General features: G+C 40.9%; 1 protein-coding gene across 2 annotated transcripts in view; it reads left to right on the forward strand.

Moving 5' to 3' along the window:
• The window catches only part of Pcsk5 (proprotein convertase subtilisin/kexin type 5), a 424235-nt gene that overhangs the window by 179701 nt on the left and 217040 nt on the right, over positions 1–27494 (forward strand). For both annotated transcript variants that reach the window (XM_052188627.1, XM_052188618.1), the window contains exons 8-9: positions 15217–15429; positions 25482–25582. In XM_052188627.1, the coding sequence (XP_052044587.1) occupies positions 15217–15429; positions 25482–25582 (314 nt within the window). The remainder of the gene's footprint in view (positions 1–15216; positions 15430–25481; positions 25583–27494) is intronic.

A 27494-nucleotide genomic window follows, 5' to 3' on the forward strand; every position in this document is an offset into this window, starting at 1 on the left:
CCTCATTCATGTTAATATTAACCTGTTGGATCAATTTTTTCATCCATTTGGTGGAGCTAAAAAGTTCCCTTCCAAGATCGTTTCTTAATGCCTGTAAAACACACTGCAGTGTTCCTGACCCAATGCCAGATCTGGGGAAACTGTAAATCTTAACCAGATTCACACCCGAAATGAGCAAGACAATAAAGATGAACTGCTGTGTAATCGTGTTAAATACCATGAGAGTCTGCATGTTCCCACACTCCTAGGATTAATCAGTTTGGGATTACTGAGTGATCCTATGGGAGCCTTCAGATGATATTAATGAACGGTCTGTATAAGAGAAGAAAATACCAGGAGAATATTTGATCAAGTATTTTTTTTCCCCAAAATCCACTAACTTCACAAAACTCAAAACACAATTAGGTGGGAATCAACAAGTTTTTATTTTGTTCTTTTCTGCCACATATCCAAGAATTGCCATTTATTTTATGGTTTCTTTGGTGTTTTAAAAGTACATTAAAGAGTCTGAGATATCTCAAGCTAGAGAGATGCATTTAAATTTGGTCAAGGTTTTCAATTTAACCCTATATAATCTTTTCCTTTTCTTCTGTATTCTGTCCTCCCTACCTCCTTTTTCCTTCTGTCCCTTCTTCCCATGGAGTTTTATTATGTAACCCAGGCTATGTATCCCAAACTAACTTCAAACCAAGTCTTCCTTATTCAGCTGACCTTACAGGCATGTGCTGACCTTACAGGCATGTACCACCACATACAACCGCAACAACAACAAAATTGCATTGCATTTTAAAAATTGATTTCAAATTTCATTTCATTTTATATTGTATAGAGCTATTGTTTTAAAATTCAGATAAACTTGTTAGTTCTTTGCTGTCATAACCTTAGGACTTGAAATGACTTGGCTAATTCAGTTCCCAGCAGTAATGCATTTCTTTATGTGCGGTGGTCTTTAATGCACCTGTGTGCCTTCCTAAAATTGTGGCTTCTTCATCATCATGTGTCAAGCAACTTTCTGGTAGTTGTTGCTGAGAGTCAGTGAATACTCCCTCATCCTCACAATTAGAACATCTCTTGCACAAACTTGTCAACTTCCAAACCCACCCAGCCAAAGCTTCTGCTTTCAATTCTGCATGAATGCTATCATTGAAGAAGTATGTCTATATGCATGGATTATCTTCTTTCCCCTTTAAAATTCATCACTGCCTCCTGTGACTGACAAAGAACAATAAGCTGTTAGCAGGGCACATGGGGTCTCTCATAGTTTTGCCAGGGCTTACAGGGTAGAAACTTTACATGCCATCTTTTTAAAGAACTGTGTAAGAATCTCCCTGTCACCATTTGCCCTTATGTAACATTGACTCAGATCCTTGGCAAATAGTACCCAAGGAGACAATTGTGCCTTCAAATTTTTAGCCAATGCAAAGTAGGAAAATGAATTGATAAAATAAGTGACCACAGACAGTTTTCAGATATTGACGACACTGAGTTAAGTGGCAGAAAAAGAGGCTGACAATGCAGTTTTCTTTAATGGACCCTGTTTATCTGTGAGTTCTACCGTGCTCAGCACTTTGCTAGGTGTCATGGGAGGATGAATAGCACATAGCCCTCATCTTAGGGAAAGACTTTGTAATGATGAGGGGCCGTCTAAAAAAACCGTGAGCCAAGTCCCACACCCAACTCATCTTACAGAACCTGGTAAGAGAGTGCAGAAAACACAACACAGTAACAAAACCTACTTGCCTGGAAGCCATCTTGTCCACTTTGGGTTATTAAAGTTTAATAAGACATGTGTAGTTGGTACTTATCAGCAGGTGTCTGACATGCTGACAGCATTTCCTGACAAGTGTGCTCAATTATGTTCTCTAGAAAAAGAGCAAGAAATTGAAATGGAATCTTTTCTATATTCAGGAGAGCTTATATGATTGTTGTCTTGTTTTACTCAAGAAGGAATACTTTAAAACCCACAATGTGCTTAGCATTGGTTTGGTGTTAGTTTTGTACCCCACACCTAGAGAGCTCACATAGCTCACTGTGAGTAATTGAGGACCACATTTTACAGGGTTTTCTTGGGCTGGGGACATGGCTCAGCATTAAAAGCACTTCCACAGGAGCAGAGTTCAAGTTCCAGCATCTCTGTCAGGAAGCTGTGACTCATTACTAACTGTAACTCAAGCTCCAGTGAATTCAGTACCTTCCTCTAGCTTCTGTGTATACCCACATGCATGTACATGAACACACACACACACACACACACACACAAACAAACAAACAAAATAATGAAAAGTAATAAATAGTATTTTTAAGTAACAAGTTTTATCTGTCACTTTATCTGCAAGTAAATTTTCAAGCCCAGGGCAACTTTCTTTGTGTGTTTTGGTTTGTGTGGTTGGTTTGGAAAGGTCATTAGAGCATTCAACAAATTCAGAACAGAGCTGATGTCGAGGATAGGAAAGGAGAGTGTGGGGTGGTGGTGGGGAACTCAGCATCATTGGTTGTTACCCCCCTGTGGAACTAACACTAGTCCCATCTTCACACTGTGTCCAAGGGGTCGAGTTCTTTAGTTACTGTTTCTTCTTCTCAGGAAATTAACACATTCTCAAGTGGAATAGATGTATAGAATGTTTGATGAAAGCACAAGGCTTTCTGCAACTACATGTTGTCAATTGAAGATGCAAAAGTCCCACATGCACATTTTTAAAGCCCTTAAATTAAAAGCATGTGTCTAGCAAACAGAGAGCGAAGAAGCTTAATGTTCTTATATGATAAAAGCAGCAATGGGAATGATAATAAAATTGCCTGATTCCACCACAGAGGGATAGATTATTTATATATATATATATATATACACACACACACACACAGAGTAGGATTGATACCAGTTCATACTTTAATAAATGACAGATTGCTGCTACACTAGTTGTTGGATGTTGTAAAGCTGTGAAAAGATGTCTGGATGGACAAAGACAGACAAAGGAGCATGTTTAAGTTTGGGGTGACCTAATGAAAATTTACTTTAACTGGGCTGATTATTTAAATTTTGCCTGAGGATTTAACTATACCTGTCTGGAAATCTGTGTACAATTTATAAAAACTAAGAAGTGGCTTCTCAAGTGTAGTCAACTTACTGTCATCCATTTGTAAAACAAAAGTGTCGGATTCATAAATACATGTGTGGTTTTAAATTCTATAATTATCACAGTATTGCCTGAGGCATAGGTATCAGATTTTGATTAATGCATTTTATCTATACATTTTTAAGAGTACAAATCTATGTAATCTTATCTGTGTAAAATTTTTGAATATTCATTGTCACTTTGTTTACAGTTTTATAGAAGTGTTAGTGTTTATGTAATGAAAGCAGTTGGCAAACACATTCTGAATTCTTGTTAATTACTTTCCTCATTTCTATGACAAGAACTTGAAAAAGATTTGTTTTGGCTCACAGTTTGAGGGGAGGGCAGTCGTGGCTCAGGAGTCAGATCGGTGGGGTACACTGAATTCATATTTCAGTAACTGAAAGAGACAAATGCTGATATTCAGCTTTATGCCATTTCTTCATTGTAAGTCCCAGGCCATTGGATAGTTCCACTAGTATTCAGAGTGGACCTTCTTTCCTTGATAAATATTTCTGGAAATACCATTGTAGACATATACAGTTGTGTGCTCTATGGTGGCTGTAAATTCTGTCAAGTTGACAGTGGAGATTACATATCATGTGCTGTATTAGAATCCACTACCTCCGGGTTAGCCACCTATCAATGGGAGTCATCTTCTTTTGGTGTGCTTGATTCTGTTTAGAGTGACTGCTGAGCTGGTAAATGTCTCAAAAGTTGTCCTACTGTTCTAGAAGAGTCAAAAGCATATCGATTCTGGATTCAGTGAACTTAAGATCCATTCTAAGCATCTGTTTCTATGGTTGCAAATCTAAGTTTGTGAATGCTGAGTAAGTTGAGAACTCATGAGTGCATTTCCTTCAGCACAATATGACATCAGCAGAAAATATAGGCCTCTGTGTAATAAAGATAAGTTGAACTACGCTGATGTTTTCCTATAGCTTAGAAGTATAGATGACTTCTGTCATAGAATTTGTAGTGCACATAGTATGCCTACATTCTTCATTATATGGTGAATACAATCTAATGTAATTATTAAGGTTTTGTTTTCAAACACTGTTATGATTGTGGCTTCATAGGAGTGCACGGTACATGGATATGTAAACTGAGTCTTGACAGTTTGGCAATGTGGCTGGCCACTAAGACACATATAAGATGTCAGATGTCTGTGAAAAGCCTGTGTTCAACCGCTGTGAGATATCAGCTCTTGTTGAATATCATATGGAGTATCTATGCATGCTCATCCCAAGCATGATCAAAGAAGTGACAAAGAACCATATCTTTGAGACTCTGGAGGAGCTATCATCCCGGCCATACTGAGCAACAGCCTAGTGTTCACTGTGTTGGTTCTCTTTGTCAGCTTTGTAGGAGGTCCAAGACTTTATTGCAAGTAGAGGCCTTTGTCAGTTTGAGACAAGACACGTTGCTAAGTTGCCAGCACTTCCATTTCCCTTCCTGTTCTCTCCACTGGAGCAATTACAAAGACCCAGTGACATGGCTTATCTGATGAATGAACTGCTCAGCCTGGCAACTGATCCTCTCTTCAAAGAAAGGGTGGCATTGGATTCACTTTTAAGAATCACAGCATATTTACCATGTAATCTTATATTAAAAAAATGAGTCTAATACAAATAGTTCCTTTTTCCTCAAGACAAGATTGTGTTTGTGAATAGAAATTGCTGTGAGTTGATTTTCCGTATTTCAGAAATCCAATAAGATACCCTCTGGAAGGTCAAGGCTATTGCTTCCTGCAGTTGAAGGCTATGACATCTTTCAAGTCCCACTGTGGGTTATAAAGGGGTGTGTGTGACTTGCTTATTGCTCTTTTTTAGAGTTGAGCCAGCAGTTGTAATAATTCACAGCAAGAACTTCGTAATGTAGACCTAACTTCAAGTAGTATGAGCTTGTATTATCTCTGGAACATCTCTGTTCTTTTTAAGTGCCTTTCAAACATTTATAATAAATTCTTTTCATGCCCTTGTTTAAAATAAATGTTTTTATTATTTATGAAAGGAATTTTTCAAATTTTAGACCTCAACATAAATTTAAAAATAAAGAACAGGTTCAAATGTGTACTTTTTAAAGATTTATTTTTGCTCTTGCCCCTTTCTTTTGCCCACACTCTCTCCCTTTTCTCTTGCCCCCTCCCCCATTCCCCTTCTCTCCCCATTCTTCTCCCCTCTTTCCACATGGTCACAGCCAGCTCTAACCCCTCTATCTTTTCTTTCTCCCTTCTCTTTTCCTTTTCCTACTTTTCTATAATAAAGCTTTAAAATCAAAAACAAGATTTATTTTTATTTTTAAATATTTATGTGTATGTACGTTTGTGTTTGTGTATGTAGGTATTTTCACATGTATTCAAGTGCTCAAGGAGGCAGAGCCATTAGATCCCTGGGATCCTCCTAGAGCTAGAGTTACAGGCAATTGTTATCCACAAGACATGGGTGTTAGGATTTGATCTCAAGTCCTCTATAAGAGCATTACATACTTTTAACTCCTGAGGCATCTCACCAGCCCTTAGAATCACTACTTAACATTATGACTGTCCCTCTTGCCTCCATGATCCTAACTCCTCTGAATGTCTGAGCATGGCTTTGGCTTTGCTGAGATGGTACAAAAGGTAGAGAGTTGGCAGATATAACAGAGGCCTTTGGGAAGGCTGGGATTTATTGCGCAGAACAGCTCATCTGGTGTTAATTGTTGCTTGGGATAACTTGCAGGACATGCAGAGTATAGTCCTCGCTTCCCAAAATAAGGTATTGAGAATGAACTCTACCTTTGTGACTTCCCTTCCACCATTAGCAATCCTTGCACTGTGGGAGAGAAGCTTACACAGAGCTTCAAGAAAGGCAGTCTGAGAGGTTTCCATTTGTTTTTAATTGATGCATAAGATGAGCTATGTGTTTATTAATGAAATGCCAGGCGTTGTTGTCACACATTGTGCAAGGTTTAAAGCAGGTGAAATATGACTTTTCCAGTTTACCTTCTCCAAGGAAAAATCCTCCTTTTAGCATTTTTGAGATAACTTGTTTCTTGATGTAGTCGTGTGAGGAAGATGAAATCTGAGAAAGCAGGAGGCGTGGATGGCCAGCAACTGGAACTGTGGAATTCTTAATTTGGCAAAAGGCATAAGACAGAATGAGAAAGGTTGTGTTTTCTTTTTTTCAGTTAGCTTAATCCATGGTTCTTAAGCAGCATTTAAGCCACATTGAGAAATATTTTCAGAGACATGGAGTGTCATGGAGATCACGCTGAGGGAACCATGGTCCGCATGCCTGCCCCCTGACTGTCTCTTATACGTCTTCAACTCTCGGTTCTACTTACAGCACATTATTCAGCTCCAAAATTCTATTGTTTGAAATACTTGGATGGACAGAATATCTGATAATTAATAAATAAAATATTTTGTATAACATATTTATTTCCAGTTTCAACCCCCCAAGTTTTGTTTCTTCAGATATTTAACTGCCCCTTCTTGAAAGATTGATTCTTCTCCTCAAGTTATACCATAAAAATTAAGCAAAACAGAAGAAATCCAAAGTCACAATACAGTTTCAGAAGCCAAGAATCACACCCCTATACATGTCTTTGACGTGTCAAATGAAGCCTACTTCTGTAAGCCCCAAAGTTACTGAACATTGAAAAAAGGGTTGATTCTGCTAAACTATTATTATTGTTTTGATTTTGTTGCTTTGTTTGAGACTGTACCTGTTGTTACTGAAACAAGTTTTTGATAAGTAGCCCAGGCTAACCTCAGACACACTATGTAGTCCACACTAATTTCTATCTCATAGTACATCTTCTGATTTACCCTTCTGAATGCTGGGATTATAGGTTTATGTCACCATGACTGGCTAAGTATCATACAAATCAATGCGCTTATGTTCTGTTGGATATTATAGATAAACAATTCCTTTTAAACAGTTTTGTTAATACACTGAACCCAAAAGGAGCAGTTTTCTGGGAGCTGGAGAGCAGAGAACCCCACATTTCTGGGATTTTTAACTATCCTTTGTTCTGGCCTTTGACCAGGTAGCTCACAGTCTCCAAGTATCACCTATAAATGTGGAGCTCAAGTCCCCTCTTGTTCCCTGAATTCCATACAGCCAGCCCAAGAGTAGCACTCAAACAATGTTGTAAAAAGGTATTAAGTATTGGCTGGTTACACGGGGTGTCTAAAAATCTGCCACTCAGCTTAAAATATATTTAACCATAAAATAAAATTCATTTCTAGTAGAAATGCTTGCTACAATGACCAGCAGCTGACTTCGTAATCCTTATTGGGCTCTCTAAGCCTTTAAAAACTAAGCTGACTGCATTGGGTATGCTCAGTGAGCATATAAAATTCATTTTTATTTGTGTATGGCTATATAAAATTAATACGCTTGCTAATAACTGCATCTAATTTTTCAGTGTTTTATTAAAAAGTCAGAGAACATAAGAAATAGCTTTAAATATTTGGTTCAGTAGTCTAGTGATTGCAGAGAAAAGCAGGATGCAAAGAAGCCAGTTCAGAGCTGAGGTCAGGGATTGCTGAGATGGGTGGGAAACAAGGCTGGAGTGCTAGAGCTTGTAGCTCACAGCAATCCAGAGCTAAGGACCAATAGCCCTCACTCATAGACCCCCTTCTTTCCTGAGCCCTGAGTGTATTTCTTTCCACAAGGGAAGTGGAAAATACTTGCAATTACATTCAAGTTGTTCCTATGCAGCATCCTTTGATGGTGTGGGATGGGAGCAAATAAGAACATACTATGGATTACCTTTGCTGAGTCAGGTTCGACTGGGACCAGGCAGGCAGCCCTCCAGCAAACACGTGAAACAGATATTTAAAATGTAAGCCTTGGAGCAAGGGAGAGCTGGGCTGAGGAGATGGTGCATATGCTCGTTTGTGGATGAGTTGTTGAGAGGCATCTTTAGGGAACTGTTCTTGGTCATTAGTTAGCATTTTTAATCTTGAGATGTTTGACTCAAGATTTGAGCGAGAGGATTACTGATCTTTTGCTGCCATGTAATCGCCAAACAAATAAACTTTAACTAATGACATTTAGTTTAAAATACAAGAAGTAGCTCTTCTATTTACCGTTCTTCCCGGAGTAGAAGCAGCATCAACAGAGACCATATGTTCTTCAGGTGAGATGTGCCAAGAGTGGCAGGTATTATAAAATGGAGTCATACATGACCATTTTCTAGGAGATTATGCTGTATAATGAAAGCCAAGTACCATGGCATAGCATTGTTCTTGAAAAGCAGCAAACAACCCCAGACTTCTAACCCTCAGAGCCAAATCTCTTCTTTACAAACGACCCATGAGTCCCTGGGTTTGGGGAGAACATTATTTCTCACTTATTTCAGTTCTAAATACTCAACATTGTTACTTTCTACACAGTGAACAGAAGGAAGAATAAATCTCAGGCTTTAATAAACTCTCAGCTGAAGCATGCCTTCCTGCTTGTTGGTGGTAACTTTACTCCTAGTGACCTTCCCCCAGGGCCTTCCCCAAGGTAGACCAGTTAGTCACCAAGGCACTGGGCAGGGTAGCCATCTACTCCAGCTCTATGTTTGCCACCCATGATTCTTTTCTGGCAACTTTCCTCCTAGTTATTATTAGTCATTCATTGTTAGATGACAATGATCTCAAAAGTTATTAAAATTGCTTAAATAAGCAATATATTTTGAAATTCTACAGTAGTTCATAAACATTTTGATTTCAGCTTTTGATGTATTATTTGTTTATTAGTTTGCTTTTACCTATATGTCCAGACCAGAACTATTTCATCCAAGAACCCCTACCCTGTGCAGGAAGGAAGTGGATTCTAGACCTGCTAGTCTGAATGGCTTTAAAATAAAATTGCTGTTGCTCTTCCTCTCAGCTACCAAGTCATTGATTGCAAGTGTTCATGTCCCTTCCCAGTCTCTGTGCTTTACCCTTGAAATCCTGTCTCATGGGACACAAAGACTCAAATAACCATTGTATAAATAAAAGGCAAGGCTGTATTCTTGGTTCACAGAGGCAAAGGAGCTGCACATAAGGTAGAGAGAGGCTCAGAGGAGGCATTGGTAAAGTAGGGGGAGAGTTTGGTCACATGTCTACCATGTTCTGGTTAAGTGATTCAGAAATATAGCTTGATGTCCATGGCTTCCTTTCTGCCGGTTAAGTCCTAGATTCTGGAAGGCTCTATCGAACTCTAGACCCAGGAAATCAGATGAGTACTGCTCTCTCTTGCAGATAGCCAGCTTCTTCTTATGGCCTTTCTTCTGTGTCACATTCTAAAAGAGCTTCTTGGTGTCTCTTTCCCTCTTTATGAGAACACTGGTTCTGTCTGTTTAGGCTTCACACTGAAAACCTTAAGTAACCTTAATGACTTTTGGGGGACATACAATTCAGTTCTATGACATATGAAAGCCTACACTGGCCTCTGTCTGCCAATCTGGATCACTCTACATACACACCAGACAGCCCCCAACCCTTGAACTTTCAAACACTAATTTATGGCTTCTGTCTATGGGCTTCAAAGTTCATTAACTTATGCAAAGTCTTAGTGCATAGTATATACTACATGGGAGTAAGTATGAGAAGAGTGGAATCTATACATAGCATTATCCACCTTGCTGGTGTTCAGTATTGTGCTCTCAATTAACAAATGCCAGGAGCCTCCTTTGTTTATTGTAAGAAGCCTCTACAATTTATTCATTGCTCTTCAAAAAAAAAAAAAACCTGCTAAGCAATATTGAAGAACATTCTATTAAAATACAGAATAGAGCCTAATTTCATTGGCTTAAAACAAACCTAGTTTTAAAAGAAAAGTTTAGTTTTGTCACACTAGAAAGTTCTTGCTGGGCAGCACTAATCCTGGCACTTGGGAGGCAGAGGCAGGCGGATTTCTGAGTTCAAGGCCAGCCTGGACTACCGAGTGAGTTCCAGAACAGCCAGAGCTACACAGAGAAACCCTGTCTCGAAAAACCAAAATAAATAAATAAATAAATAAATAAATAAATAAATAAATAATAAAAAAATAAAGTTTTCAAAGCCCCAGTAGGATTTAATTAGCAATCCAGTATAAAGTGGTCACAAGAAAAGCCAGCTCCTTCTTATCCTGTAGTAACAATGCTTATAGGGTTATATAAATTGACTCTCTAGTGTATATGTAAGAAACACGCATGCTCATTTAGACACACAATAAAAAAAACTGTTTAGCATTTAGCTGAATGCACCCTGCATGGATTTCACAATATATTTTGCCTTAAGTTTCCTGGCTTTTTAACTTGGCACACAGTTCAACTGAAGGCTTGTTTTGTTTCCCATATTTAAATAACTGAGTTACAATCATAATACTTAACCAAGCTAGAAAAATGGCATTACTACTTAACCTTCAGGAAAAATATGTCTCAAAACTCCTTTTTTCCTTAAAATCCTCTGTCCACTTCTCCTTCCCCCTGCACTCTACTCTAAGGTTTCGTTCTTAAATTACTCTAAAGTTTTAGAAAAATAAGCAAACTTATTTCTTTTAACACATGTGTTTTGGTTTGGGGATATTTCCCACTAATGCAAACCCCCTGTGCCTCTGTAGTAAACGCGCCTGTGAATTGCTAATTGTTTTAGATTAACCCCAGAGATGTTTGGCAGACATGGTTATGGCATTGTCAGCCCACAAATTTGGTGTTTATTTCTGGGACTTTGATCATAAACCCTACACACAGGCCTACGGGTCAGTTGCCCTGTGAAGAGAATGAGGGGAAGCATTGTGCATCCTGGCGCTTTCCCGGCCACTCTGCCTTCTCCTCTCTGTTTGTATGCGCCAGCTCTGGCTGCCTTAACAAACAGCACTGGCCGGAGGAAGACTCATTCAGTAGAACTGTACTTTCTGCCGGTTAAGTCCTAGATTCTGGAAGGCTCTATCGAACTCTAGACCCAGGAAATCAGATGAGTACTGCTCTCTCTTGCAGATAGCCAGCTTCTTCTTATGGCCTTTCTTCTGCGTCACATTCTAAAAGAGCCTATTGGTGTCTCTTTCCCTCTTTATGAGAACACTGGTTCTGTCTGTTTAGTCTTCACACTGAAAACCTTAAGTAACCTTAATGACTTTGGGGGGGCATACAATTCAGTTCTATGACATATGAAACCCTACACTGGCCTCTGTCTGCCAATCTGGATCACTCTACATACACACCAGACAGCCCCCAACCTTTGAACTTTCAAACACTAATCTATGGCTTCTGTCGATGGGCTTCTAAGTTCATTAACTTCTGCAAAGTCTTAGTGCATAGTATATACTACATGGGAATAAGTATGAGAATAGGAGGATGGTCTGCAAGGGCGGCCTTGGTATACAGGACCCTCCTAAGTCCTAGTATCCCTCCATGCTAATCTCAGGGACTCCTTTTCCCCATATCCACACTTTGGATGGCTAGTGAACATGTACTTTTCTTTCAGCTTTTTATAATTATTAGTTTTTGTTTATGTGTCCCTAGATAGTCTAGAACATTGTGTAGCCCAGGTGGGCTTTCAACTCACAAATATTTGCCTGCCTCTGCCTCCCTTGGGTTAGATTAAAAAAATCTGTGCTACCTTTATGGCTATTCATTTATCTATGTTTAATTAGAAAAATGATAAGTCCCACAAACTCTGCTTGATTCAAGGATGTCGCCTCTGGAAGGGACATTTTCAGGACAGCAACAATTCATGGCCCTTTTGTCCATGTAAATTCCTAAACAATACCTTAAGCAGTGTCACAGTTCCTCTATCGTGACAACATTTGTGGATCTTGCAATGATAGAATGGCTAGTGTTCCTACGTCTGAGAGAAACAGATTATAGTCAAGGTTTCTTGAAATATTTAGGGACAAAAAAATGCATCCTCCTGTTAGTGATGCTGGGGGAAAGGTGTGCCACCCTTGCTTGTCAGTCCTCATTTAGCCCTAAGTCTGCAGAAAACCGAAGCTGGACTGCTCCTCCATCCTAATTCCAGGCTTCAGGGAAGACACAGAAGGCTTTCCCACGAAACAATGAAATCAACTCAGTCCAGTCCGGTGTGGTCAGAAGCTGCGTAGAGGGATGGCTCTGGTGCTGGCTCCTGTCATATATCTGAGCATTAGTGAGCGTCTCTCAGATGCACTTTGCTTGACCGTACCATGGAAATGAATTGATGGACTCAGATTGTGCCTTGCATCGTCTGTAGTGCTTCCTGCTTGACAAGGTTTCTAACATGTTGGCCTCTGTTGTTCTGAGTATACTCAGACTGTCTTCTATGGGTACAACACTTATTAATCAAAAGACAAAAAAGTCCCTTAAGAGTTGACACAAAGGGATGAGATTGTACCTCAATGATAGAGAGCATGCCTCACATACATAATGCCCTAGCATTGAAAAAAAAAAACAAAAATGAAGACAAAAAAAAAAAAAAACAGAAAAGCAAAACCACCACCAACAACACACACACACACACACACACACACACACACACAAAGGAAAAAAAAAACCAAGTTCCTTCAACCAGACACATTCATACATGTAATCACAGTACTTGGGAGATCAAGCAGAACGTTCATGATTTTGTGGTTAATATCAACCCATTTACTAAGACCCTGCCTCAAAACAAGCAAGCAAACAAACAAAAGAAATAAAAATTGGAAGGATTAGAGGGATGGCTCAGCAGTTAAGAACATGTCGTGCTCCCCCTACCTGTGTAGGGCAGCTTCCAGCCACCTCCAGCTCCATCCCTAAGGAGATTCGATGCCTTCGTCTGGTCTCTGTAGACACTCCTACATGTGTGATATACACTGAGAGACACACATGCATTAAAAAACTAAAAATCATTGGAGTTGTGTTTTCCCTCTTATCAAAGGAATTGTTGTGCTTCTATGTTGATCAGACTAATACAAGGTCATGGAAATTTGGTTTGAAAAAGAAAATACATCCTTAACCCTACCAAACAGGATGGCTTCTGTTACACTGTTCTCATGCGTGTGATTTCTGTACACACATGCTTTTATTTTCTCAACTAAGACACCCTTTATTGATGTGTATACTATATTTATAGCACCTTATAAACAGAAAAGTCCTTTCTGAACATTTTCTTATTAAGTGTCTTAGTGATCTTAAATTATTTTAGTGAAATCTGATACCTGGGCATACAGTCATCAGTTTAGATGAGTAAATGTTATGACTTTGTTTGGCTTTTTCATGGCTGTGTGATTTCCATCCTCTCATCGGTTATGGCATTGATTAAACCAAGTGGGTCTTGTGCCTTCCCGTGCAGCCTGTTGACCTGTCCAGGTAAGTTGTGGTGTGACCATGCTTTTGGCCTATGGTAATACCTCTTCAGTCCCTGAAAGAGGGAGTATGTTGATGAAAACTGGAACATCCTTCATTCTTCCGGCCATCTTTTTCCTCTACCGTCTAGATGTGAGACAAACTGTTCACATTAAGGTCAGACATAACTCCTGCAAATGCTGGACAAAGCATGGACCAAGGTTTAGTTGATGATGGCAAGAATATTTCTACATTCTGGGAGGATTTATTCTTCCTACATTCTAGCTTTGCTAAGTGTTGTAACAGGAAGTCAGGGGTAGCCCAGCAGACCCAGTTATCCATCAGTGATAGCAATTGGATTTCTCTGACTGTTCCTCTCCTTCCTGATCTCAGGGGCTCAGAATAGGGGGGAGGGCATTCTGTGTAGATAACATTGAACTCTCACAGTCCAAAGACAAAAAGAAAGATGTGTCCACCTTGGTCTAATTGGGCTATAAATATTCTGTTCCCTAAGGATTCAGGATCAAGAAAACTTTATTATAGATAGTCCAAATGTTTTGTTATCGCTGTATTTAGCTTTTTAATTAGCTCCTTTCACCAAGCAGTAAATGAAATAGTGACAGAAACAACCTATAGTGAGACAGGCTGTTGCATTGTCTTTTGTTTTTGGTTTTTGGTTTTGCCTTTGGTTTTTTGGTTTGTTGGTGTTGGTGATTGTGGTTTGGACTCTGGTTTCAGAAAGTTTTAGCCCATTCTATAGGAAAAGTATTATAGACTGGCTTTGTCCATTGTTCTCATCCTGTCAGTCCAGGTTGCCTTGGCTGTGGTAGCCTACAGAGTCCATACCGTAGGTCCCTATTTTAGTTAGACAGACCCCATCTCCAGCAGGAGCCACAGCCTCCCCAGATAGAGCTATTGGTGAGGAGCAATGCTCAGAACACATCAGGGACAGTTTGGATTTGAACTCTTAACAGTGTCTCACATGTCTCTCCTCCTGCCCATGGCCTTGAAGAAAGGCTCAGCCCTCCCCAGCCCTGTGGCTTTCCTCTCACATGCTAAGTAGAAAATGAGAGTTGGCCACAGCTATCCTTCAGTGTGCCCTTTCCCCCTCTTAGGAATTTAGCTACTGAAGAGGCAAAGATCTCCCTTCATTCATCAATGTTCTCCTATGTTGCTGTTAACTACATTATTTAGGACTTCATGATCCTCTCGATGCTATTTTAAGCTACACTTTTGATGTAAAGGATGACTCTGTTCTTGGCATTTTGAGCATATTGCTCTGATTATGAGAAGTGAGAGGTGGCTCTACCACTTTTCCACATATCAGGAGTTGGCAGAAGCTGCTTTATACTTCCTAATTCTTAGATATTAAAGGACAATAAGTTGTGATATCTTAAAATGCTTATTATATCACTATAATTGATACAGTATCATTTCAACTCTGGGGTCTGGATTCAAATTTGTCTTTTTTATACACTTTTTATCGCTATAGGACATCACCAAACCTTGGTTCCTCAGTTCCCCCATTTGCATCATGGTGACAGAGATTGTGTTGGCCTCACATGTTTGTGGAGAGTTTAGCCTGAGTCTATAAAGCAGTTAGAATCATTTCCCATTTGTAAACATTGATCATTCTTAGAATAACATTGGTGTACTTGCTACTTCTCTAGCCATTTTATTTATTAAAGCATCTCTCCTTATCTTCCCTCTCCAAGGCAACATAAGCCCAACATTTCGTTAAAATAGCATCACTCTCATCCTGCAACTGCTTTGTTGTAATGGTTCTGCTCCTCTCTTCATCTTCAACCCAGGTTCCTGTCTTCTCATCTCTCTAACATTCTCTGTCTGTCAACAGGGGCGGAGAGGCCTTGGCTCTGTGTTTGTGTGGGCATCTGGCAATGGTGGACGGAGCAAGGACCACTGTTCTTGTGATGGCTATACCAACAGCATCTATACCATCTCCATCAGCAGTACGGCCGAAAGCGGAAAGAAACCTTGGTACTTGGAAGAGTGTTCATCTACACTGGCTACAACCTACAGCAGTGGAGAATCCTATGATAAGAAAATAGTATGTAACCTTTGCATGGCAATTACCATCCATTTCTTTAGTGTTCACATTGAAAGATAAAGCGATCCATGAACATGAGTCTGAGTATCATATAGCAACAATAGTTCAGATTAGCCGATGGTAACAAATTAGTCACTATGGACAATAAAAGTCTATTACTGATTCCTGGAAAATGCTTGTCTGGGTCATGAGATTTGAACATTAGTATAACCTCGTTTATGATTAAGCTTCAGTTTTATTAAGAACAAATGATTGGTCTACATTTACATTGATAGTGGCAGAATAAAACTAAGAAGCATCATGTGATTCTCAGGTTAGTGCCCCTATCACTGACTTTGGATTCTGGTGTTTCAAACAGATAATATATTATGGACAAAAAAAAGTTTATAAGAAAACTCATGATTACACTTATAATATACACTTGCTTGCCTCTATCCATGGGCTCTACATATACTAACTAGCCAACAACAAACAACATGTTGAAATTACCTTGAAGATAATTTTTTACTAGTCCTTATTTACCAAACACTATAGCATTACAACTGTATATATAGCACTTGTATATTAAAGCAATCTAGACATGAGCTAATGTCTAAGGAAGGATGTGCATGGATAAATATGCAAATGCAATGCCATTGTATTTTATATATAGGACTTAAATATTCTCATATCTGAAACCAATCTTTTGCAGATGCCAAGGGACTGTATTTATCCAGTATGTTCTAATCCTGTACCAATAGTGCTTTTCTAGGGTTACGTAGTCTACAGAATGCAGAATTGTGGAAGTGCAGTGGTATTTCCTGTTCTCCTCCATGCCCTGCTCTCTTAGGCAAGCAGCAAACAGATTCAGAATTCAGGTTACTCCTTTGGCCTACCTGATTTTTATTGCTTTGAGCCATCTTCTACATCAAACTTCGCCCTTATACTGTGAGAGTTTAACAGTTTGTAGTTCATGGAGCCATTGCTGAAATAACTGAGGGAGACAGAAGTCAATAAAAGATGTGCTTGCTCTTATCGGTGTCTGTGGAAGCGCTGGCTCTTGAAACACCTGCCACTATGCCACCAACTCTAAATGTCAAATGCCATTCCTCTTTTTCTGACCATGGCTTTGCAGAGTGTCTCAGGATTCACCTTTCTAGTGCCCAGCTGAGCTGTTTTGCCTGATATATGAGGAGATACATAGGGACCAGTCATAGTGTGGAGAGGCATCTCACTTCTCCATAGCAGCAGGGGAGACGCTGCAAGATCACTGTGACAACCCCCAAATCTAAAACACTAAATCCACCAGCTAGGATATGATTCCACATATGGAGACTGCTTCAAGCATAAAAATCATTTAAAATATTATTTAAAGTTAAAGACAGGTTGTGTGTACATCATGTGCACATGAAGCATGGATGAATTCTAATTCCCATTCCCAAGATAGCTCGTTCTGTGCAGGCATTGCAAAAATCTGGATAAAAATTCTATAGCCCAAATTATCTCAGGTTCAGAGCATTTGCTTCTTGTGTGAGATTAATTTATATCTATCGATCTCTGCCTGTGCTTGTTAATTATTAGCTTTTTATGTCTGATTTCCCAACTACTCATTTGTGCATACCTCAGTTACATTGAAAAGATGCCCCAATCTTTCCTTAATTCCTCTCCAGGGACTATAAATACTCATAAATCTGGGACTGGAAAGATGGTTCAGCAGTAAAGAAAACCGGTTGTTCTTCCAGAGGGGCTGGGTTTGGTTCCTGAATCCACATAGCAGCTCACAGCCATCTGTCACCCAAATCCCAAGGGATCCAATGCCCTCTTCTGGCCTCTGTGTGCACGGTACACATGTGGTACACAGACATACATTGAAGCAAAAGACCCAGACACATAAAATAAAAATAAAGTTGAAACACAAGTCCACTTCTTAGTACCTTCTTTCTCATTTATCAATGAACTAACAACAAACACAAAGTCAGAAACATAAGGACAAAGTGAAAAGATGAGTGAGAATAGAAGTGTCTGGCTCGTTTCATTAGAAACTAATGCCTCTCTCGAACAGCTCGACTTCCTTAGAGAACTATAAACATCTAGGAATATTTCCTCTGATTCTCAATAGACAACTGTGTGTCCCCTAGCTGGTAGTCAGTGACTACTGGTGCCCTGTGACCCCTATCTCTGCATCATGAAGCACCTGAGAAACTCAGAATAAGATTCCCACCATTTACCTCTGAGGATCTATGGCAAGCTCACACTTGCTTCCAAACAACTTGTGACCTGGCCCGTCCTGTTGTACTTGTGGCACCATTGCTGTGGGAGAGGTATTGATCAGTTTCGCAAATGCCTCCTCTAAAAGAAGCATATAGTCCAATGGATAAAATATTAAAACAGAAGGAAGCATGTCCCTCGTCCCCAGTGGAACACATTACGTGATGTAGCCTGCATGACCTCAGAATCATGCCAATCCTGTGGAAGAAAACATTTTGGAGCTATTTGAATTCAGTGTCTGACATCATACTGACCGCCTAGTGCTAATCCACCCACTCAGCCTTGACCTCCTCAATAGTAAAAATGTGATGACACCCACGGGTCTCAGAGATTCCCATGAGACAGTAGGAGACAGACAGGCATGGAAGTGCCTGGTGTACATGTGACTCTGTGAGTGGCCAGCATCATTGTCCCTAGGTCTGTGCAACCTTCTGCATCCTGGAAGGGTAGATGGCCATTTCTCTGTTCACAGAGGTTCTTGTTGCACCTTAATTTTTCCAATCCATAAACTTCTGTGGTCTGTTTCACCGTCCCCATAAAGAGAGCGACTGTGATCAGGAACATGTTAACAGCCTGAACATGAGTGGAATTGGCAGCAGCATCAGAGTTTTATGGTCCAGCTGACCCCCTTTCCTTCCAGATGTCAGGATGATGAATAAGCCCACAGTGTGCTCAGGACCTTGCCACCACGAGGCTTTGAACCTAGATGCCTGTGGTCCCTGGGTGATGCCTGCATCCTGTTAGTGGCATCTGTGATTGAGTGCTACAGCACTGGCACTGTCTTCTTTGTACTGAGCCCCCTCCCCGAGCCATTTATTTCCTTCTGGCATTTGCAGCCTCTCTGGTAAAGCACAGTTGTCATTCCTCATTCCTAAGAGCACCTCTGTGACTTGAACCAAGACAGTTGCTGAGGATCTAAAGGGACAGGAAGGATCTCTCATCTGCTTCTGGGAAAGCACTTTGTTAAATAAGCTTTACATATCTGGAACAAAAGGTCTTTTCATGATTTGTAAGCAGGAAAACCTAGTCCTGCCTGGGTTTCAAAATATAGCGAGAACTGTATACCGGGATGTCCTGCCCTTACTCATAACTCAGCAGTGGGTACTGCCATTGTATTTACACTCTCGTAGTCTAGGAACCTTGGTGGTCTGACAGCTAATTCCAGCAAATGAAGCACCCATACTGTCAAGAGTATAACAAGAAGCTCTTTTCTTAGCAGAATCATCAGGAATGACTATCGTTTGTTTGCAACAAAATCTTACTACTTAGCCCAAGCTGATCCCATGGTCTGTCTGCCTCAGTCTCCAGCTGCTATAATTGCAGCTCTGACCTGTCACATTTGGCTAAACAAATATTTTTTAAGGATTTATTTCTATTATCTTTAATTATGTGCACTCTGGGGAACATGTATGTACATATTAGTGCAGATGCCGTTGGAAGCCAGATGTGTCTGTTCCCCGTGGATCTGGAGTTACAGTAAGTTGCAAGCATCCTGACCCAGATGCTGGAAGCTGTACTAAGAACCTCTGTATTCTCTTAATAAGCACTAAGAACCAGTGTATTCTCTTAAGCACTAAGCTACCTCTGCAGCCCACCCCGACTAGCTGGTTTAAAGCCATGACTTGAAGTACTGTTTTTCTTAACATAATTGTATACATAATATTCTGTATCTCGTGTGACACATTTACAGTTATCATAACATATCACAAACATAACATTGCAGTCTTCCTAATAAGAATCTGATATAGCACTCTGCACATGAGCTGCAACCTTTCAAGATACCCTGAAAACTTTGTGGACAAGGATCATCTTGTTCAATTCTCAAAAGAGAAAACAGAAACTTGGAAGGTTGTAGATGGGGGAAAACATACAATGGGTCAGTTAGGAAGCCTAGATTCCAGTCAAGCAGAATAAAGGCCCAGCCCATCTCTCCCTGGTGCGCCTTCATGCCCCAGACACTCACCAGGGCCATCCCACGTGGAGCAGTGCAGACAAAGTTGCTTTGCTTACCTCCTGTTTGCGTAACAGCTAGCTGTCTACCGCATTTTAATTACCTTGCTTTTCCTAATTGAATTTCTGGCCCTTACTCTTTTCATAATTCTCTCAGTTAGACACACTAATCTGAAGCAGCGTTAGCAGCAGGCTCCCAAGATTGTGCCTCCGTGTGAGCGAAGCAGGGCTGTGTCCTCTGCAGAGCACCTCTTCCCAGTGCACAGCCCCACTGGGTGCCCTCCCATTCCATCCTCCAAAGGAGTGTGGCTCAGGACTTGCTGCATTCGGGCCACAGCCCCCCACCCCCAGCCTCTCCTCAGTCAGTTGTCCTTCCAGCATACTTAGCCTCACTTGACACCATTGTCTCCAGTCTTCATTTACTGTCTGATTTTCATGCCAGAGTGGAAACAACTTGAGAACGAAGAGTTTGCCCTGTCGGCTGGGACTGGAGCTCCGTAAGTGTCTGTGTAAAAATAACCATCAGACAGTGGGGAACAGGTGGCCGGTGTAGCTGCCGGAAGGAATACTCAGGGACAGAGGCATGTTCTGCTTCTTTCCTGGAAGGTGAACCTTTGTCAAGAGACTTACTATGGAAAATCTTAACAAGTTTATGAGCAGAACCACCCATTCAAGCAACCAAAATTTTGTCTTTAACCCTCACTACTTCTGTGGCTTCCTCAAAAGATCCATTGTATAACTAAAGCTCCACTCAGTCACTCCTACCAGAAAATTATCTCTCTTTTGGAACCCATTCTGCCTTTGACTACCCACCCCCAACCAAGTCATTTGTCCTGCTGTCTAGGCTATGAGCTCTTTCGTGGGCTCTGTTGGGAGAGGTTCTCTGGGCCAGTAAGCATTCGTCTCCATTCTGCTCATATCATTTCACTTGTATGGCTTGAAAACACATACGCTGCCTAGAGTATCACAGCCACAGAGCAACTCCAGGCAGAGGTGTTACCTCATGGCTCCAAGGCTCCTGAGCTGTCGCATCCCTCCTGCAGAGCCCTGCTCTACAGCTTCCTCCTGCACCCCACCATGTTTCCAATACAGTCACTGTGAGCATCAGATCCTTCCCATGTGTATCTCTGCCCCTTTGAGTTTAGAAAATCTCATTCCTTCTCAAGAGTGTGTAAATGGAAGAACAAGACCAGATGTGTTCAGTAGTTCGACCCACATTCTCCTCAGAATGTACCAAAGAATGAAAGGAACTAGGCTTGCTGTCCCCAATCGCCAGCAGGCTGTGACACCAAAGCTGTTCTGCCCTGGCTGGAGGCTTGATTGGGGACTGTACTCCAAAGCTGTGTTTGTGTGCGTTGCTGATTCAGGATTTAATATCTTCCGCTCTTGCTAACTGCTTTGTTGCTGTTCATCCCAGAACAAGATCATCAGCCTTGAGCCTCCTTCTCCTTAGCTGTTAATACCTTCTTTGCAAACCTTCCGTGCGTGTGCAGAATGTTCAACATGTGGGCATACTCTCTCACTCAGTGTCAGTTGTTTCTCTGGTGGTCGTTTGAGAGGAAGCCTTGAGGTGGGAATTGTGAGGCAACACTTTGATCCTTGGATTGTAAATTAGCACACATATAGCTTTGGCAGGTTGATTATATATTGCTTGGAGTCCTGATTGAGTAGTCAAAAGGCAAGTGACCTTAAAGTGTTTCTAAAAATTGGAAAAATTCAGAGTGTAAAATGAAGTGAATCTAAGAGAGCTTAATGGAAACACTTCAACTTAGCAAAGAAATACTTGCTTCTGATGCAATGTGGAACTCAGCTATATGTTATGATGGCACAGAAATGACACAAAACAGGATCCCTGTTGGAGAAGAGCCACATCCCTTGCATGCCACACTTCTAGGCTCTCTTAGCAATATGGGAGTGATGTTTTATATTGACTTATTCCTTCTCTCTGAATACTACTCCCATCCTGGCGACATCTATCGATGCAGAAATCATTCACCGATCCTAATTTCTTTCCACGTCATTGTGCTTAATAATGATACAAATTCTGTTCGCTGTCTCTGCCCTTCACCCCAATCAGCTGTGTCTAAAACAGTTCTCCTAACACATTTCCAAGCCAGATCTAAGTCAGCACTGGAAACAAGTTCAGCCTAACAGAAAGCAAAATCATTTTATGTTTTAAAAATATCTTTTCTGTTGCTCTCTTAACAGGTATGAGGCAATCTGGCACCTCCAAAATAAAAAAGGATGGGGGAGCATCAGGGAGAGAGAGGGTACTTACTGGAGGTTGCTGTAAAACTTGTCACTTAGGGCTCAAGTCAATCTGTGCTGAGATTCCCTGGAGACTAGCATCAACAGGCAACAATCAAAAGCCCAATCAGCTCCAGTAATGAGCTGGGAAGTATTAGGAAATAAAGGCCCAGGATGAAAGTGATGGTCCCTTCTCAAGGATCCTGGCTGCAGCTGAACCATGCCCTGCCTGGCTCACCAAGAAAAGATGACATCCCCAACTCTGTGGAGGCCAGAGCCCCATCTGCTACTGATCCTAGGAGGCTGGAAATCTAATTTGCCCATCAGGATAGCTTTGATCTGCTCAGGGCCTGCAGCCTCTCCAGTTTCCTTCTCAGTGATGGACACAAACGATATTTTCTTGAGCAACTTCAGTTCTTTTGGAAACAAATTCTGTTTCTGATTTGGATGATGAATTGGGGGAATTCGGAGCATGCGAGACTGCCACTGAGATGGAGACCAAATTCTGAGACATTCTCGAGGGAGGGGGTCTGAAGTCAGAGCGTATCCACCCTGTGTTGTGGGCTGCACACTGGAAGCCACTTTCCTTTGGGGTACACTGGCAGATCCTAATATCCTGTTTATTGCACTGTGTGATAACTTGGGTTACCCGTGATGGCTCCAGTTTTGAAACGTCATTTTTCTTTTGGGTTGCACATCGCATGGTGCAGATAGACGTAAATACTCCCTGGTATTCTGCCTTCTTTTCATGGTGAGAACCTTACCTTAGATGCTCCTGGTAATTTACACCTCACACTTCTCCCACTGACAGTAGCTTCGTATTGAAATGACACCTCTGGAATTCCACTTAAAGCAGAGAAGGGAGGAAAATTTCTTTGTTTTTCTTTTCTATCCCCTTCGGTGTCCCATCACCTCCTGCTCAGCTCCTCTCCAACTAATTTAGTTCAAATTATTGAAAAAAAAATGTTAGAGCACAACTATAAATTGAATACCACACAGCGCTGTCAAAATTGATAGCATTTGACATTGGCATCTCAAGTGACAGTTCTAAGTAGCTCTTTATGTAAGCACATGATACATGTATGTGCCTGGTGCCCTATCAAAGGATGAGGCATATTTGTGCTATTGACCTGACATCATAAACTGTTACTTGCTCATGTTTGGCCAGAGCTAGTTGTTTGTAATGTTCAAAAGTGCTGCACACACTTGGCATGTCTATTCTCGACCTGCACTGAACCTGTCTTGTACAACTAAAGAGTAAGGAAGGAAATTTCATGAAAGGGCATGAATCCAGGCATAGTTTATGGAAAAAATTAACAACTTGCATAAATGAATGTGATGATGAATGAGGTAAAATATCAACATTTTCATCTCTCAAGACCATCTCTCAAAAACAGGGAGACCTATAAATAAGCCATTTCTGATATATTCATGGTTGGACTCAGAGACTAGTACCTTAGAAAATAACTGTAGAGCATCTGTCAAGTAGGGGAAGAAATGACTTGTTAATGATTTATTTTTTTGTGGTGGTCATATGAAGTGTGAGGGTGGGAAACTTTACATAATGTTAACAAATCAAGCTTGACTGACCATGTTTGCACAGTCAGCATTTTACACACAGAGACCACCCCCAGAAATCCCCTGGGAACTAATAATCTAGCAACTCCACTTCTGGTATTATATTCAAGAGCATTTTAAGTCAGATTTTCAAAAATGGTGTGCACTCCTGTGTACTATCGAAGCACTCACTGTTCAGCAGCCCGACATGGAAGCAAGCCCGATGGATGTCCATCAGCATACAAGGAGTTTAGGGAGTAAAGCACAGTGGAGTATTAGTGACTTTTTTTAAAGGAAGGAAACACTGTCATATGCTGCAGTATAGACAAAGTTCCAGAACATCACAGACTAAGTGAATTAATCCAATCAATAAGGGACAGATACTAAGTGATTTCCCTTAGATGAGCTACTTAATCAAACACATCGACACAGGAAGCACAGTAGTGACAGCAGGCAGAAGGCAGAGCAGTAGACATTCATGTAGGTGAGACAGGTCCTAAAGATCCAAGACAGTGGTGTGTAGTTAATAATAAGATATACCCAAAAACTGCCAGGAGGGTTAAGCTATGTTATACATTTTAAAGGTCAAAAATTAAAAGTCTAGGAAGTTTCTTTACATATTCTATTTACCTACATAACCACATATCTGTAGTTCTCCATATTTATTTTCCCATTTTGTTTGTGTCCATATTCATAGTTATGTGAGATGGGTCATCTGGTAGCATTGCGCGTGTCAAAAGAAACGAGGGGAAAAATGATAGCTGTCAAAAGAAAAAATGATAGACGTGCTTCGTTGTGGGAAAGTGAGTGGGCCCTCTCTAGGTCTTCTCTAGGTCTCTAACATGATAGAAAATTCCATTCAGCCTCCTGTGACACAGAAGGAAGTTGTAGAGGTGGTTGTGTGGGCCGGAATCCATCTGCCTCCTCCATCAAGTTCGCCTCTCTCGTGGTCCTCTTAGAAAAACAGAGGCTGTGATTCTGCTGCCTCTCCTCACGTCTGTCTGCTCAGCTTTTGCATCAGCTCTCTTCTCTGTGATATGTGGTGACATACTTGTCTTCGTGCCAAAGAAAGGTTTATTGATGTCATCCAGTGACTGCAGCAAGCCTACTGATTCATCTCCCCATCAAACACAAAATCAGTCCCAAGGGAACAAAATGAATTACTGTCCAGGAGGGAAGACTTTTAAAAAAATCTGAGAGGTATCACACTGGTTTTTAAAGTCATATTCTATAGTGCTTAATTTCTCTTTTTAAGGAGAATTTAAATTCAATTTTCTTTCGTAGTGAGACAATGATGAGACACAGGCTGGGAACCATTGCCTCTGCTGGATGGTAATAGAATTCAGTCAGAGCTGAAGTGAACTGGATTCAAGCCAAGAAAATAAAATGATCTAGTTTTCACAATTTGATTGCAAGGTAAAAATGGAAAAGTAGCTAGTCTCCTATATATAAAGTACAAGCAGGCACTGCCTTAACTGTGTGTGAGGTACAGGAGCTCCACCCTTGCTTTCCCGTGGTGAAGCTGTGAAGCTGTTGAGGAAGCCTGGATTCATCCTTGCAACATTTTTTATGAATTCTAGAATAGTTCGCAAGCGAGGGGTTACCTCATTGTCAGAGACTTTTGTTTGAAAGCTGTCATTCCCCCCAGTTATAATTTGGACAAATCAGGGACTGTACAGTTTATCCCTTCATCTTGTGATACCTGGTTTGGTGTCTGGGTATTCATTAATTAGTTTAACATGTGGGTCCTTGAAATGGCTTCCATTTCAATCCAGAGACATGAGAAAGGGGTGCACTGTAGATTCTTAGGAGGTATCTTGAGGTTCTGAGCTGTGGTTCACCCCGGTCCTGCTCTGATTTTAATGAAGTCAATTTCGAGTCAAGTTTGGTTTATAGAGACAATTCTTGGAAGATGAACGGTCACACAAGTCTGGAAACATTGAATTTAAAATTAGTCTTTAATTCTTCTCCATCCACTTTGTGAATAAACTTCTTGCTATGACCATGACTCTCCTCAGGGGCTAATTTCTTTTTTCGCTTTTGTCTTTCAGATCACTACTGATCTAAGGCAGCGATGCACAGACAATCACACTGGAACGTCAGCCTCAGCCCCAATGGCTGCTGGAATCATTGCCCTGGCCCTGGAAGCCAAGTAAGCCTTGATCTCTCTTTCTTACCTCTGGTGACAAGCCCCTAATTCTAAGGACATCCTCCCCACCCCCATATATGGAGTCTTTAGCACAATAGGCCAGGAGATAACATTTCCTTTGCCATGTTTAAAATCTCAGTGATTGGGCTTTTCATACATTTTTGTTGGTGGGAATTGTGGCTCACACCTGTAATCCCAGCACTTGAAAGGTCGAGGCAGGAAGATTGCAAGTTTGGGACCAGTCTGGGCTACATGACAAGTGCCACATTTGCATGACATTCACAACAAAGGGTGTATTATGAGATCCTGTCTCAAACTAACAAACCAAAGGCAAAACAGCACCCAGAGCTCATTCAGAGAGAGCTGGGGGTTTATATATGCTTGAACAAGCAGGCTGTGTGATTCCTTCATTATGGAGTCACAGTATTAGCCAGTTGGCTGCAATAGTCTTGTCCTGTTGGTTTTTCCCTTAGTCTGGGAATGTTCGGGTTGGCCTTAGACAAGTTAGTAGCACCACCCTCTCTGTGCCCCTTCTCAGTAGCTCAGCAAGGCAGCTCAGATTCCTTGACATCAGTGCTGCCACAGACTGACTCTACAGAACAGGATATGTCAAAGGCACATGTCAGGATCCCACAGACAACGACAACCCATTTATCTCAGCTTTGCTCCTGGCCCATCTAGTCAAACTGTGTTTAAAGCCCTCTGAAAAGACTCCATAAGCTGTTTGTATATAACACCTCCTCTTCTCTCAAAACAAATGGGTTCATTTGACATAGCTCTTTGAAAAGCTTGTGCACATTTAAAATCTCTTTGCCTCAATCTCAAAATCTAAGATGTCCAGGAATCTGAAAGTTAGTACTCTTGTAGATTTAGCACCCAGATTTATTTGATAAACTTATTTACTGCAACTTCTATCTGTTCTTATCCCACACATTGTAAAGATACCCGTCTTTCCTATATCAGTGAAGTGACTGAGCCCTCCCTAAAGGTTTTGTACCATGCCTGCAATTAGCACCATTCCTGAAAACAATTTGTGAGTTCCACGCACATCTGGTCCAAAGACTTTTTCCAGTGGGGGCTTTGAGGGTCTGTTCTCCGAGGCTTTCCCTATGAAGAGACTAAGAAAATAAAATTAGACTAAGGACAGCAACATCTCTCAAACTGAGCTTGGTATCCTCCCCTTCTGTCTGGACGGTCCCTAGAATGTAGCACCTGCATGTGGGAGGGAGGAGACATGAGCCTGAGGAAGGGAAGCTTCGGCCATGACGTTAGCAGGGACTAGTTAGTTCCCAAGACCCAAATGGCTCCTTAACATTTATAACCACCTCCTTGGTAAAGAGACAGGAACCGAGGTTTGCTGCCCTAATATACTGTGACTGCATTATATAAAGCTTTGCACTGAAAAGGAAATGGAACATCACCTACAGATCTGGTGTCACAGGTTGGGTAGCCACCTGCCTGTGCCATGACATTGGGTGAATGAACATTTGAGCATGCATTATACACATAAATACATACTCAAATAAATATACTTACATATTTACATAGATGCAGATGCATATAGGTGTATACATATACATGTGAGCCAATGCTCTTAACCTCTGAGCCATCTCTCCAGCCCCTTTTGAGTTCCTTTTTCCCAAGACTAAATGTGAAATCATTTTAATCATCCTCTATCTGTTAAGGTGCTGGACAAAGGTTTGGCAAACAATAGGCACCAACTCTCAACTTTACAACCTTTCACTCAATGTTCTGGCAGCAGAAGTTAGTTAAGTGTCTGTGGTTTATTAACTTGCTGGACTCTGAATAGAATCTATGAGGGGAAAAGGGTTTTTTTTCCTGAAATTCTAGCTGGTTTTTCTGGAATATTTTCTTATTCATGAAATACTGAATGGAAATAAAAAAAAAACCCAGA

This window comes from Apodemus sylvaticus, chromosome 1, assembly GCF_947179515.1.
Source record: "Apodemus sylvaticus chromosome 1, mApoSyl1.1, whole genome shotgun sequence".
Classification (NCBI taxonomy): Eukaryota; Metazoa; Chordata; class Mammalia; order Rodentia; family Muridae; genus Apodemus; species Apodemus sylvaticus.